Source organism: Coregonus clupeaformis, chromosome 20, assembly GCF_020615455.1.
Source record: "Coregonus clupeaformis isolate EN_2021a chromosome 20, ASM2061545v1, whole genome shotgun sequence".
In the NCBI taxonomy this organism is placed as follows: Eukaryota; Metazoa; Chordata; class Actinopteri; order Salmoniformes; family Salmonidae; genus Coregonus; species Coregonus clupeaformis.
In genome coordinates, this window is record NC_059211.1 from 28,022,345 (window position 1) to 28,038,259 (window position 15,915).

At 43.0% G+C, this 15,915-nt stretch overlaps 1 protein-coding gene across 2 annotated transcripts in view; it reads left to right on the forward strand.

Annotated features, from left to right (window-relative positions):
• Window positions 1–15,915, forward strand: part of lepr (leptin receptor) — a 91,945-nt gene that overhangs the window by 56,610 nt on the left and 19,420 nt on the right. For both annotated transcript variants that reach the window (XM_045205454.1, XM_041840080.2), the window contains exons 8-13: window positions 1,753–2,031; window positions 2,178–2,277; window positions 7,617–7,837; window positions 8,048–8,199; window positions 13,610–13,763; window positions 15,565–15,647. In XM_045205454.1, the coding sequence (XP_045061389.1) occupies window positions 1,753–2,031; window positions 2,178–2,277; window positions 7,617–7,837; window positions 8,048–8,199; window positions 13,610–13,763; window positions 15,565–15,647 (989 nt within the window). The remainder of the gene's footprint in view (window positions 1–1,752; window positions 2,032–2,177; window positions 2,278–7,616; window positions 7,838–8,047; window positions 8,200–13,609; window positions 13,764–15,564; window positions 15,648–15,915) is intronic.

Consider the following 15,915-nt stretch of genomic DNA (forward strand, 5'->3'; position numbering starts at 1 on the left):
ACGAGCACACACAGAGACACACGCAGAGACATTTGTTACATTTGAATCCTAGAGAGGCTCCAGGAGGTTCTCCCTCACACACGCTCTTTGTTTCTCATTGCTCCGAGGAAGATCATTACATGCAACTAATCACCTAGGCTATGGCCCTTTTTAGCTTTCAGTCAATAGATTGTTTATGAGGTACATAAAATCAGACAAACAGAAAATAACTTAAACTGGAAGCAAGTTTTTCATCATTGTCCCTGAAACTGTGATGCTTCATCTGTTATTTCAGACTATGTCTGGAGATTGTGTACTGCTGTGTGAAATTGAGTTTTTCTCCTTTTAATGTCTTCTCAGATTATTTTTTCAAATAAATCTTTATGACATTGATTTTGTTTCTTACCTTGGTCCGTTGATTACAAATTTTCCATTCAGGATGAAGGGTAGAATCAAAGCGGGGGAAAAGTGTTCTTACCACCTGTTGCCATGGTAACTAGACATGTTGAGCAGACATGTTTTTAGGATTTCCAGACATGGGATATTTTTTTGTTGTTGCAAGGTGTGAAGAAAAAAATGCATGCATGCAATTCTATGTCATTTACATGATAGAAGACTTTAGCAGAATATTTTTTTATACACTACATGACCAAAAGTATGTGGACACCTGTTTGTCGAACATCTAATTCCAAAATCATGCGCATTAATATGGAGTTGGTCCCCCCTTTACTACAGTTCTTGTGCTGACGTTGCTTCCAGAGACAGTTCGGAAATCAGTAGTGAGTGTTGCATCCGAGGACAGAAGATTTTTTGCGCGCTACGCGCTTCAGTACTTGGCGGTCCCGTTCTGGGAGCTTGTGTGGCCTACCACTTCGCAGCTGAGCCGTTGTTGCTCCTAGAAGTTTCCATTTCACAATAACAGCACAAACAGTTGACTGGGGCAGCTCTAGCAGGGCAGAAATTTGACGAACTGACTTGTTGGAAATGTGGAATCCTATGACGGTGCTACATTGAAAGTCATTGAGCTCTTCAGTAAGGCCATTCTACTGCTAATGTTTGTCTATGGAGATTGCATGGCTGTGTACTCGATTTTATACACCTGTCAGCAACGGGTGTGGTTGAAATAGCCGAATCCACTAATTTGAAGTGGTGTCCACATACTTTTGGCCATGTAGTGTACCACACAAAGGGCCAAATGCAGGCTACTGTGGAACTCGTTATTCAGGTAGGATGCCATTTTGGAACTTTTTATTTTATTTTCGTATTTATAATCATTTGTTTTATTATTATTGTATATCATTGTTATTATTGTAGCCTATTTAAAAATCTAAACCAGTTCTTTAAATATGCAAAACGTGTTTTGTTTAATTCTGTTGAGACATTTTCGTGGTTAAATTACGTTTTTGAAATGTGTGCTCCATTTTTAGATAGGTTATAGTATTAATATCATTAGCCTATTGCTGTCATTTGTTGGGTACGGTAGGCACTAGCCTTTCTTGGTAATTGCTGCAATATAGCCTGTTCAAAACTTTTGTGAAGGTTTAAACTAGTTCGCAGGTGTTATGTTTCATTCTGTTGAGCCATTTGAAATGGCTGAAATGTTGTGTTTGCCGCGATAAAATATCCTGCTTGTATTTTCCATATAAACAATGGCTTGACTTACTTTTGACATTACCCTAATAAAGTTTAGAAACATTTGTGAAGGTTTGGTGTGATGTGGCTATTAGCCTATTATACAGTTTTTCTAACTGAGTTCACTTTGCTTGCTTTCAGATGTGACATATCTCCCTGAGAGAGTGGTGGCCAGCTTTGGAGACAGCGTGACCGTGTACTGCGTGTTCAACGACCTCACGGTGAACGCCAGCACCACGGTCTGGATTCTGAACTCCCGTGACCGCCTGCCTAAGAGCCAGTACACTGCGGTCAACGACCGTGTCAGTAAGATAACGGTTCGACCATCGGAGCAGAGACTGTCTGACACCCTGCATTGCTGCCAGCCTTTAGGGGAGACGTATAGCTGTAACTACCGCTACGCAACGATATATATTAAAGGTGAGCTGGGATGATGGGAGGATGCATGTATGGATGTCAGGGTTTGGATGTATGTCAAGGCTTGGATTGATATAGGGTTGGGATTGGGTTAGCGTTAGACCTCAGGAAATGTATTTAGTTTGATGTAGATTCTCTGTGTGTTTCAGATCCGGTCATTGATATCAGCTGTGTGACCAATGGGGATCTGGACAGCATGACCTGTAGGTGGAACAACCTACCTGTAGGTGGAATCAACTTCCTGTCCAGGTAAACACTACTTACAGCATTGGGCACATACACCTCTACAACCTACACCTCTACAACCTACACCTCTACAACCTACACATACACCTCTACAACCTACACATCTACAACCTACACCTCTACAACCTACACATACACCTCTACAACCTACACATACACCTCTACAACCTACACCTCTACAACCTACACATACATCTCTACAACCTACACCTCTACAACCTACACCTCTACAACCTACACATACACCTCTACAACCTACACATACACCTCTACAACCTACACCTCTACAACCTACACATACACCTCTACAACCTACACCTCTACAACCTACAACCTACACATACACCTCTACAACCTACACCTCTACAACCTACACCTCTACAACCTACACCTCTACAACCTACACCTCTACAACCTACACCTCTACAACCTACACCTCTACAACCTACACCTCTACAACCTACACATACACCTCCACAACCTACACCTCTACAACCTACACCTCTACAACCTACACATACACCTCTACAACCTACACCTCTACAACCTACACCTCTACAACCTACACCTGTACAACCTACACCTCTACAACCTACAACCTACACATACACCTCTACAACCTACACATACACCTCTACAACCTACACATACACCTCTACAACCTACACATACACCTCTACAACCTACACATACACCTCTACAACCTACACCTCTACAACCTACACCTCTACAACCTACACATACACCTCTACAACCTACACCTACACCTCTACAACCTACACCTACACCTCTACAACCTACACATACACCTCTACAACCTACACATACACCTCTACAACCTACACCTCCACAACCTACACCTCCACAACCTACAACCTACACATACACCTCTACAACCTACACATACACCTCTACAACCTACACATACACCTCTACAACCTACACATACACCTCTACAACCTACACATACACCTCTACAACCTACACCTCCACAACCTACAACCTACACATACACCTCTACAACCTACACATACACCTCTACAACCTACACATACACCTCTACAACCTACACATACACCTCTACAACCTACACATACACCTCTACAACCTACACATACACCTCTACAACCTACACATACACCTCTACAACCTACACATACACCTCTACAACCTACACCTCCACAACCTACAACCTACACATACACCTCTACAACCTACACATACACCTCTACAACCTACACATACACCTCTACAACCTACACATACACCTCTACAACCTACACCTGTACACGTACAGTACCAGTAAAAAGTTTGGACACACCTACTCATTCATGGGTTTTTCTTTATTTTGACTATTTTCTACATTGTAGAATAATAGTGAAGACATCAAAACTATGAAATAACACATATGGAATCAATTAGTAACCAAAAAAGTGTTAAACAAATCAAAATATATTTTATATTTGAGATTCTTCAAAGTAGCCACCCTTTGCCTTGATGACAGCTTTGCACACTCTTGGCATTCTCTCAACCAGCTTCATGAGGAATACTTTTCCAACAGTCTTGAAGGAGTTCCCACATATGCTGAGCACTTGTTGGCTGATTTTCCTTCACTCTGCGGTCCAACTCATCCCAAACCATCTGAATTGGGTTGAGGTCGGGGGATTGTGGAGGCCAGGTCATCTGATGCAGCAGTCCATCACTCTCCTAGGTCAAATAGCCCTTACACAGCCTGGAGGTGTGTTTGGGGTCATTGTCCTGTTGAAAAACAAATGATAGTCCAACTAAGTGAAAACCAGATGGGATGGTGTATCACTGCAGAATGCTGTTTTAGCCATGCTGGTTAAGTGTGCCTTGAATTCTAAATAAATCACTGACAGTGTCACCAGCAAAGCACCCCCACACCATCACACCACCTCCTTCGTACTTCACGGTGGGAACCACACATGCTGAGATCATCCGTTCACCTACTCTGCATCTCACAAAGACACGGCGGTTGGAACCAAAAATCTCAAATTTGGACTCATAGGACAGATTTCCACTGGTCTGATGTCCATTGCTCGTGTTTCTTGGCCCAAACAAGTCTCTTCTTATTATTGGTGTCCTTTAGTAGTGTTTTTTTTGCAGCAATTCGACCATGAAGGCCTGATTCAAACAGTCTCCTCTGAACAGTTGATGTTGAGATGTGTCTGTTACTTGAACTCTGTGAATCATTTATTTGGGCTGCAATTTCTGAGGCTGGTCCTCATGAGAGCCAGTTTCATCATAGCGCTTGATGGTTTTTGCGACTGCACACTTGAAATGTTCCGTATTGACTGACCTTCATGTATTAAAGTAATGATAGACTGTCGTTTCTCTTTGCTTATTTGAGCTGTTCTTGCCATAATATGGACTTGGTCTTTTACCAAATAGGGCTATCTTCTGTATACCACCCCTACCTTGTCACAACACAACTTATTGGCTCAAACGCATTAAGAAGGAAAGAAATTCCACAAATTAACTTTTAACAAGGCACACCTGTTAATTGTAATGCATTCCAGGTGACTACCTCATGAAGCTGGTTGAGAGAATGCCAAGAGTATGCAAAGCTGTCATCAAGGCAAAGTGTGGCTACTTTGAAGAATCTCAAATATAACATATATTTTGATTTGTTTAACACTTTTTTTGGTTAATACATGATTGCATATGTGTTATTTCATAGTTTTGATGCCTTCACTATTATTATACAATGTAGAAAATATTAAAAATAAAGAAAAATCCTGGAATGAGTAGATGTGTCCAAACTTTTGACTGGTACTGTATTGTTAAAGTGACTATTGGTTATCTTATATCTTATTATTAAAAGCAGTGTATTAGAGCATTTGAAATACAGGAGGATCTTATATTTGGCTCTTTGTTAAAGATGCATTATACATAAATTGCTCTGACATTTCCTGGTTGATACGATTTTAATAGTTTGCCAAACAGGCAAAGTGATATGTGCACAATATCTAAGGAAGTCTCAAGGTTTTGCTCGTCTGAGGTAGAGTATCTCATGATAAGCTGTAGACCACACCATCTTTTTTATATCTTTTTTTATTTTATTTCACCTTTATTTAACCAGGTAAGCCAGTTGAGAACAAGTTCTCATTTACAACTGCGACCTGGCCAAGATAAAGCAAAGCAGTGCGATAAAAACAACAACACAGAGTTACATATGGGGTAACCAAAACATAAAGTCAAAAATACAACAGAACATATTGCAGCTTTAAATGTTGACACCTTTTCAGTGTCTCTGCTTGGTGTCTCTGATGTATTCCTAAGAAATACAGAGTGGGAGTTGGTTCAGGATCATGGAACAATACAGAACAGATTTAACCCCCTCAAGCGCAGCCTGGTGTCTAAGACTAGGCGTAACATAGTAAATGTAAGTCCGGGACACTCAAATTAGAATTATATGTGACCGACCACCTCGATTCAGTCTTATGTTGCGAAATTTGAAATTGTGTTTTTGCCATTGGATAAAAGTAGAGACTCAGAGCTTCAAAATGGTAGATCGTACACTGCAGTTGAGGAACAATGGGAAAGTAATCCTGCTTTGAAAGTTGATAAACTTGTTACCCCACATTTTCGAGAAAATGGCTCTTGAATGTTTTGGTACACCTACTGGAGAGATCTTCTTTGTCTACCCATCTCTTTAAGGATTCACATGTAATACCATGTGCTAATTAGAGTGAGTAAGGTAGTGTAGTAAACAACCAAAGATTTCAAGACTAAAAGTGGTGAAAGTAGTAGCCTGCAATAAGAAAAAAAAACAGGTAAAAATACACTTTATCTAGTCCTATATCCTAAGCTGACTTTGGTGTAGGTCGTGTTGTTCTTCACATTACCATCTCTGGTAAACACACACTATATCAAATAAAATCAAACTATGTGTCACATGCACAGGATACAGAAGGTGTAAATGGTGCTCTGAAATGGGTTCAGATGCAAATATTTTATACATATTTTACCCAGGCACACTTGTATAAATTGATGGGTCATGTGAAATAAATGCTATAATGAGCTAGCTAAACAATGAACCATAATCCCAACCTATACAATACTACTAGCACTACAAACAGATTGTCATAGCTAGCCACCATGCATACAATGCAAAGGGCTTTCTGAGATACAAATAATATTACTACACAGATCATACATGTAACGTTAGCTAGCGAGCCAGCATGCTAACGTTTGGTAGCTAGCTAACAGTACGCTTTAACTTGCAATTAAAATTCTAACAAAATTAGAAACGTGTATCTGAAAATGTAGCTAGACTTACCCGTATACATGGATGAATGCTTCACGGCAGACTAGAAGGCCTTTAACTAAGTACGTCCTGTATTGTTTCCATTTTGTTTGTACAGCTTGTTTGGCCCGCATTGTCTCAAGTCACTTCGGTTTACACTGACCGTGTGCAGAAAATAGTCCATCACAACTTTTTCCCCACTGATCTTTGTTGATAGCGCCTGCTAAATTCAGGGCAGCAATGTTGTTAGAGCAGTAGCAACACTTTTGCAGTTCTCTATGGCTAATGTTATATATTTAATAAATGCTGCGGTAGCAAGGATTATCTACACATACTGAGCAGCTCATGTTATAGAAAGACGCATGCTACATGGCAGACCAATCCAAACTCCTCTCTCGGCATGTCCAGCCCACGATTATCTCAGCCAATCATGTCTAGTGGGAAGGTTCCTGTCTTTTTTTCATAATTTAACAATTTTATTCATATTTACAGATGGCATGCAAGTTTGTTATTAAGGCACATGAATGTTCACATGTTCCAGAAGGCATTTCTGCCCAAACAAAACGCATTTTGATAAATATATTTTCTTTTTACATTCAAGTGCCTTCTCTGTGAAGTAGTGACGTGGACATAAGCCTAACTTTCTGAAACGGGTTACATGAGACAGTTTGCAATTCGTAACAAATTGTACGAATTGCAATTCGTAACAAATCGTACGAATTGCAATTGGTACTGGAACATATCATACGAAATGTATGATGGACATCCACAAATTAACATTAACATCCCATACGAAACGTAACATATAATACTAAATGGAGAGACATACTTTACTATGTTACATCTACCCCTGAGTGCAGGTTGTCAAGCAAAATGTAAATGACTGTGTGTGTGTAATTTGTGAATTATTGCTGTGATTTCAAAACTCAGGCAGTGAAAGGAAGTGTAGAAGTTTAGACTTGTTGCATACCATAGACTATGATATAGATCATACATACCCAGAAGTGGTAAGGGCGTTTTCACCCTGACGTTCTTTGTGTGTATGCGTGTGTGTGTCTGTTAAATTCTCCAGGGTGGCCGACCTGTCCTGTGACGTCATGGAGGAGGCGGAGAGGGTGGGCGGGCCAGTGGGTGTGGTCAGGCAGGCGAAGTGTGAATCCAGCAGCTCTAGGGGAGTGAAGAGCTGCAATCTGCAGCCAATCAGAGTGACTTCCTGCTACAAGCTGTGGATGGAGGCCAAGACAGACAACGGCACGAGGTCACATCCTGTCTACATCACACCTATGGAACACGGTGAGTTAGGACCAGTATAGGAGTTCTGGTCTTGTTACATTTATTTTCTTACATGTTGTGGCTTTTTGGAACCTACAGCACCTGTATGTGTTAATAATAATAATGTCTTTTTTTCTTTTCTTTTTTTTTTCACATTTTATATAGCTTTCAGTCTGCTTGACCAGGCTACATAATGACTGTCCTCTCCCTTCATTGCCTCTCCCCTTCTAGTGAAGCCCCATCCTCCCTCAGGCCTTGAGGCAGTAAGCATGCCCAGTGGGGTCCTAAAGCTGGCGTGGGTGCCCCCAGAACTGCCCCTCTACGATATGCAGTACCAGGTCCGCTATGCCCTCTCCACTGGCAGGGCCCATCCATTCTGGCAGGTACGTAGGGCTCTTGCCATAGTGCTCTGGTCAAAAGTAGTGCACTATGTAGGGATCATCAACTAGATTCAGCCGCGGTCCGTCTTATTCTTGAGTGGATGCTCAGGGGGCCAGAACACAATTACTAATAATTTGTAGACTGCAAATTGACTGCATGAAGCCCAAACAGATATAATATTTGACTAAAACATAATAATTTCAAACCTTGCTTGCATTAGTATACGATCAGATATATCTCTCTATTATGCGTGGGAATACTTTGGAACAGATTTCCAATATAAAAATTAATTGGAGCTGATTTGCTGGTGTTTTTACAGTCTTCTATGTCCAAATAAAATCACTGGCGGGCCAAATCCGGCCCATGGGCCGCTAGTTGGGGAACCCTGATGTAGGGTGCCATTTCGGATGCAGCCTTGAGCTCATCTAGAGTGGCAGGGAGGGAGCAACAGGTACAACTGCCTGGCCATGAGCATCAGCTGGTCGGGCATAAAGTCTCACTTTTCTATCTATCTCTGATCTAGGAGTGGCATTATTTGCCCTAAAATACATGGCATTTACTGGTGGCTTGAGGCAGAATACGTTATTTTAATAAAACCTCTGATTTAAAACTTTTGGTGGGCAGATGAGAATATTTAGGTTAATATATTTTCTTTCTAAAATGTGCCCACTTTCGTTGGGTGCATGAGTATTTTGGAAATCTTTCCTCCATTCAAAATGTTTTAAGACATACAGTATACACTATACATATGGAAACTCCCGAGTGGCGCAGTGGTCTAGAGATCCTGGTTCGAATCCAGGCTCTGTCGTAGCCGGCCGCGACCGGGAGACCCATGGGGCGGCGCACAATTGGCCCAGCGTCGTCCAGGGTAGGGGAGGGAATGGCCGGCAGGGATGTAGCTCAGTTGGTAGAGCATGGTGTTTGCAACGCCAGGTTTGTGGGTTCGATTCCCACGGGGGGCCAGTATGAAAAATAATGTATGCACTCACTAACTGTAAGTCGCTCTGGATAAGAGCGTCTGCTAAATGACTAAAATGTAAAATGGAAAGTATTCAGACCCCTTGACCTTTTCCACATTTTGTTACGTTAGTCTTATTCTAAAATTGATTACAAAAATATATACAGTGGGGAAAAAAAGTATTTAGTCAGCCACCAATTGTGCAAGTTCATTTTTAATTTAATGAATTTATTTGCAAATTATGGTGGAAAATAAGTATTTGGTCAATAACAAAAGTTTCTCAATACTTTGTTATATACCCTTTGTTGGCAATGACACAGGTCAAACGTTTTCTGTAAGTCTTCACAAGGTTTTCACACACTGTTGCTGGTATTTTGGCCCATTCCTCCATGCAGATCTCCTCTAGAGCAGTGATGTTTTGGGGATGTCGCTGGGCAACACGGACTTTCAACTCCCTCCAAAGATGTTCTATGGGGTTGAGATCTGGAGACTGGCTAGGCCACTCCAGGACCTTGAAATGCTTCTTACGAAGCCACTCCTTCATTGCCCGGGCGGTGTGTTTGGGATCATTGTCTTGCTGAAAGACCTAGCCACGTTTCATCTTCAATGCCCTTGCTGATGGAAGGAGGTTTTCACTCAAAATCTCACGATACATGGCCCCATTCATTCTTTCCTTTACCCGGATCAGTCGTCCTGGTCCCTTTGCAGAAAAACCGCCCCAAAGCATGATGTTTCCACCCCCATGCTTCACAGTAGGTATGGTGTTCTTTGGATGCAACTCACCATTCTTTGTCCTCCAAACACAACGAGTTGAGTTTTTACCAAAAAGTTCTATTTTGGTTTCATCTGACCATATGACATTCTCCCAATCCTCTTCTGGATCATCCAAATGCACTCTAGCAAACTTCAGACGGGCCTGGTCATGTACTGGCTTAAGCAGGGGGACACATCTGGCACTGCAGGATTTGAGTCCCTGGCGGCGTAATGTGTTACTGATGGTAGGCTTTGTTACTTTGGTCCCAGCTCTCTGCAGGTCATTCACTAGGTACCCCCGTGTGGTTCTGGGATTTTTGCTCACCTTTCTTGTGATAATTTTGACCCCACGGGGTGAGATCTTGCATGGAGCCCCAGATCGAGGGAGATTATCAGTGGTCTTGTATGTCTTCCATTTCCTAATAATTGCTCCCACAGTTGATTTCTTCAAACCAAGCTGCTTACCTATTGCAGATTCAGTCTTCCCAGCCTGGTGCAGGTCTACAATTTTGTTTCTGGTGTCCTTTGACAGCTCTTTGGTCTTGGCCATAGTGGAGTTTGGAGTGTGACTGTTTGAGGTTGTGGACAGATGTCTTTTATACTGATAACAAGTTCAAACAGGTGCCATTAATACAGGTAACGAGTGGAGGACAGAGGAGCCTCTTAAAGAAGAAGTTACAGGTCTGTGAGAGCCAGAAATCTTGCTTGTTTGTAGGTGACCAAATACTTATTTTCCACCATAATTTGCAAATAAATCCTACAATGTGATTTTCTGGATTTTTTTTCCTCAATTTGTCTGTCAAAGTTGACGTGTACCTATGATGAAAATTACATGCCTCTCTCATCTTTTTAAGTGGGAGTACTTGCACAATTGGTGGCTGACTAAATACTTTTTTCCCCCACTGTATATTCATCATCAACGACAAAGCGAAAACAGGTTTTTAGAAATGTTAGCAAATGTATAAAATATAAAAAACAGAAATACCTTATTTACATAAGTATTCAGACCATTTGCTATGAGACTCAAAATTGAGCTCAGGTGCATCCTATTTCCATTGATCATCCTTGAGATGTTTCTACAACTTGATTGAAGTCCACATGTGGTAAATTCAATTGATTGGACATGATTTGGAAAGGCACACACCTGTCTATATAAAGTCCCACAGTTGTCGGTGCATGTCAGAGCAAAAACCAAGCCAAGAGGTTGAAGGAATTGTCCTTGAGCTCTGAGACAGGATTGTGTCGAGGCACAGATCTGGAGAAGGGTACCAAAAAATCTCTGCAGCATTGAAGGTCCCCAAGAACACAGTGGCCTCCATCATTCTTAAATGGAAGAAATTTGGAACCAACAAGACTCTTCTTAGAGCTGTCCGCCCTGCCAAACTGAGCAATCGAGGGAGAAGGGCCTTGATCAGGGAGGTGACCTAGAACCCGATAGTCACTCTGACAGAGCTCTAGAGTTCCTCTGTGGAGATGGGAGAACCTTCCAGAAGAACAACCATCTCTGCAACACTCCACCAATCAGGCCTTTATGGTAGAGACAGAAGCCACTTCTCAGTAAAAGGCACATGACAGCCTGCTTGGAGTTTGCCAAAAGGTACCTAAAGGACTCTCAGACCATGAGAAACAAGATTCTCTTTTCTGATGAAACCAAGATTGAACTCTTTGGCCTGAATGCCAAGCGTCACATCTGGAGGAAACCTGGCACCATCCCTATGGTGAAGCGTGGTGGCAGCATCATGCTGTGGGGATTTTTTTCAGGGACTGGGAGACTAGTCAGGATTGAGGGAAAGATGAACGGAGCAAAGTACAGAGAGATTCTTGATATAAACCTTCTCCAGAGCACTCAGGACCTCAGACTGGGGCGAAGGTTCACCTTCCAACAGGACAACGACCCTAAGCACACAGCCAAGACAATGCAGGAGTGGGTTCGGGACAAGTCTCTGAATGTCCTTGAGTGGCCCAGCCAGAGCCCAGACTTGAACACAATCGAACATCTCTGGAGAGACCTGAAAATAGCTGTGCAGTGACGCTCCCCATCCAACCTGACAGCGCTTGAGAGGATCTGCAGAGAAGAATGGGAGAAACTTCCCAAATACAGGTGTGCGAAGCTTGTAGCGTCATACCTAATAAGACTCAAGGCTGTAATCGCTGCCATAGGTGCTTCAACTAAGTACTGAGTAAAGGGTCTGAATACTTATGGAAATGTGATATTTCATTTTTTGTATTTTGATACATTTGCAGAAATGTCTAAAGTTGTTTTTGCTTTGTCATTTTGGGGTATTGTGTGTAGATTGATGAGGAAAAAAATATATTTAATCCATTGTAGAATAAGGCTGTAACATAACAAAGTGGAAAAAGTCAAAGGGTCTGAATGCTTTCCAGACTTTCCAAAAGTCTGTCGACACCCCTTCAAATTAGTGGATTCGGCTATATCAGCCACACCCGTTGCTGACAGGTGTATAAAATCAAACACACAGCCATGCAGTCTCCATAGACAAACATTGGCATTTACTGAAGGGCTCAGTGACTTTCAACATGGCACAGTCATAGGATGCCAACTTTCCAACAAGTCAGTTCGTCAACTTTCTGACCTGCTAGAGCTGCCCCGGTCAACTGTTAGAGCTGTTATTGTGAAGTGGAAATGTCTAGGAGCAACAACGGCTCAGCCGTGAAGTTGTAGGCCACACAAGCTCACAGAACAGGACCGCCGAGTGCTGAAGTGCATAGCACGTAGAAATGCAACCCTCACTATCGAGTTCCAAACTGCTTCTGGAAGCAATGTCAGTACAATAACTGTTCGTCGGGAGCTTCATGAAATTGGTTTCCATGGCCGCACACAAGCATAAGATCACCATGTGTAATGCCAAGCGTCGGCTTGAGTGGTGTAAAGCTCACCGCCATTGGACTCTGGAGCAGTGGACTCTGTGGACTCTTGAGTGATAAATCAGGCTTCACCATCTGGCAGTCCGACGGACGGATCTGAGTTTTGGCGGTTGCCAGGAGACCGCTACCTGCCCGAATGCATAGTGCCAACTGTAAAGTTTGGTGGAGGAGGAATAATGGTCTTGGGCTGTTTTTCATGGTTCAGGCTAGGCCCCTTAGTTCCAGTGAAGGGAAATCTTAATGCTACAGCATACAATGACATTCTAGACGATTCTGTGCTTCCAACTTTGTGGCAACAGTTTGCGGAAGGCCCTTTCCTGTTTCAGCATGACAATGCCCCCGTGCACAAAGCGAGGTCCATACAGAAAGGGTTTGTCGAGATCGGTGTGGAAGAACTTGACTGGCCTGCACAGAGCCCTGACCTCAACCCCATCGCACACCTTTGGGATGAATTGGAACGCCGACTGCGAGCCAGGCTTAATCGCCCAACATCAGTGCCCGACCTCACTAATGCTCTTGTGGCTGAATGGAAGCAAGTCCCCGCGGCAATGTTCCAACCTCTAGTGGAAAGCCTTCCCAGAAGAGTGGAGGCTGTTATAGCAGCAAAGAGGGGAACAACTCCATATTAATGCCCATGTTTTGGAATGAGATGTTCGACGAGCAGGTGTCCACATAACTTTGTTCATGTAGTGTATTTTCCCAAAATCCGTTCATTTTTGAGTTAATGGATACATATTGATTTATTTTGAAGCTCTATTATTGTAAAATATATTATTCGGGGTAAATATGTGATTTAATTGGGATATGTTCCACAGGTCCTAGCTCCGCAGACTGAGTTGTGGGCTGAGGTTCCTGAACCAGATGTGTGTGGGGTGTACAATGTGCAGGTCCGCTGTGTGCACATCAACGGCTCCGGGACCTGGAGTGACTGGAGCCACTTGCTCTACACCACCCCTCACAACAGCAGAGGTACTGTCTTCCTCATCACTTCATCCATGTCATTTCACTTTTATTTATACAGGTTAGTCTCATTGCGATAAAAAATATATTTTGCAAGAGAGACATGCAATGTATAGAAAAGTTTATTGCTGAGGTGCTTCGACAAATTGCCTCTGAAACGCATCGACAAACTTTTTAACGGAATTTAGCTGCCGTCCTGAACCTTCCTTTACAAATGCAGTTTTACAATGCTAGGACTGAGCACCCCTTCAGCGGTCCAGACAATAAAAATACTGGTTATAGCACCTCCAGCACACCACTACTATTAAGGTTGAACTTCTTTATACAAACGTACAGTACATTAGCTCTTACAACCACAATTACATTTACATTTACGTCATTTAGCAGACGCTCTTATCCAGAGCAACTTACAAATTGGTGCATTCAACTTATGATAGCCAGTGGGACAACCACCCTATTTTTATTTTTTAATGGGGGGGGGGTCTCAAGTGTCTCCGGAAGGTGGTCAGTGACTCCCCTGTCCTGGCGTCGTGGGGGCGCTTGTTCCACCATTGGGGTGCCAGAGCAGCGAATAGTTTTGACTGGGCTGAGCGGGAACTGTGCTTCCGTAGAGGTAGGGGGGCTAGCAGGCCAGAGGTGGATGAACGTAGTGCCCTCGTTTGGGTGTAGGGTCTGATCAGAGCCTGAAGGTAAGGAGGTGCCGTTCCCCTCACAGCTCCGTAGGCAAGCACCATGGTTTTGTAGTAGATGCGAGCTTCAACTGGAAGCCAGTGGAGTGTGCGGAGGAGCGGGGTGACATGAGAGAACTTGGGAAGGTTGAACACCAGATGGGCTGCAGTGTTCTGGATAAATTGTAGGGGTTTAATGGCACAGGCAGGGAGCCCAGCCAAGTAATCCAGACGGGAGATGACAAATGCCTGGATTAGGACCTGTGCCGCTTTCTGTGTAAGTTAGGGTCGTACTCTGCGAATGTTGTAGAGCATGAACCTACAGGATCGGGTCACCGCTTTGATGTTAGCGGAGAACGACAGGGTGTTGTCCAGGGTCACGCCAAGGTTCTTTGCACTCTGGGAGGAGGACACAATGGAGTTGTCAACCGTCATGGCGAGATCATGGAGCGGGCAGTCCTTCCCCGGGAGGAAGAGCAGCTCCGTCTTGCTGAGGTTCAGCTTGAGGTGGTGATCCGACATCCACACTGATATGTCTGCCAGACATGCAGAGATGCGATTCGCCACCTGGTTATCAGAAGGGGGAAAGGAGATGGGTCATTTCAAACCCTTCATTATCCATGGTTTGCTGTGTGTAAAACACTCTTTCTGACCCTGATCTTAAATGAGAAGTTTGCTTTTTTACAACCAAATCTCTATTTTTGATCTAAATGGCATGTTATAGAAGGGTCCAGACACTTTTTTGTGATTTCACTTGTTTTTGAGAAACCTACCCCAACCAGCGATTCACTTCCTGATCCTCGTTGTGCGGTATGGGGGGTCTGAATAAACATGAACAAATGCTCCAAAAACACCCAAATACGTCCTTTTAGAAACTAAAACACTCTCAGTATAGCGATGCAGGTCTTTAGACCTTTATCCGCAACATTATATCCCATTTTGTGCGACTCAAGCGTTTCCCCTATCCAGCGGTTCCATTTTTATGTAGCCTGCTGCTAAATGGAAAATTACGTTCTGATAGAAAATTCAAGCCTCAGTCATACAGTAGGTACACGTGCACACACACACACACACACACACACACACACACACACACACACACACACACACACAGCTGTAACATCTATATTCTGTTCTCTCAGCTCCTGACCAGGGTCCTGATTTCTGGCGAGTGTTTCAGGAGGATCCACCAAGTACGCAGACGAACGTCACTCTTCTCTTCGAGGTACAGTCCATAGCTTTCAGAGAACACATTACATGTCCTACAGTATGTGGTTTAAATGTCAACATCAGAGAGAGTTAGATTAATTGAACAGGTGTATCCTCTCCTTTTATTACGTCATTGTTCTTAGTTTATTCTGAAAATACTAGATGAGTCAGCGCAATAGAGCAGTACTCGGTTGCCTTCCCCAACACCTTTATCAGATCAGAGAGTATAAGGAAGTAGCACATTGGATAATGAATCCTCGTTAGAGTCCTTGATAGTCTCTCAA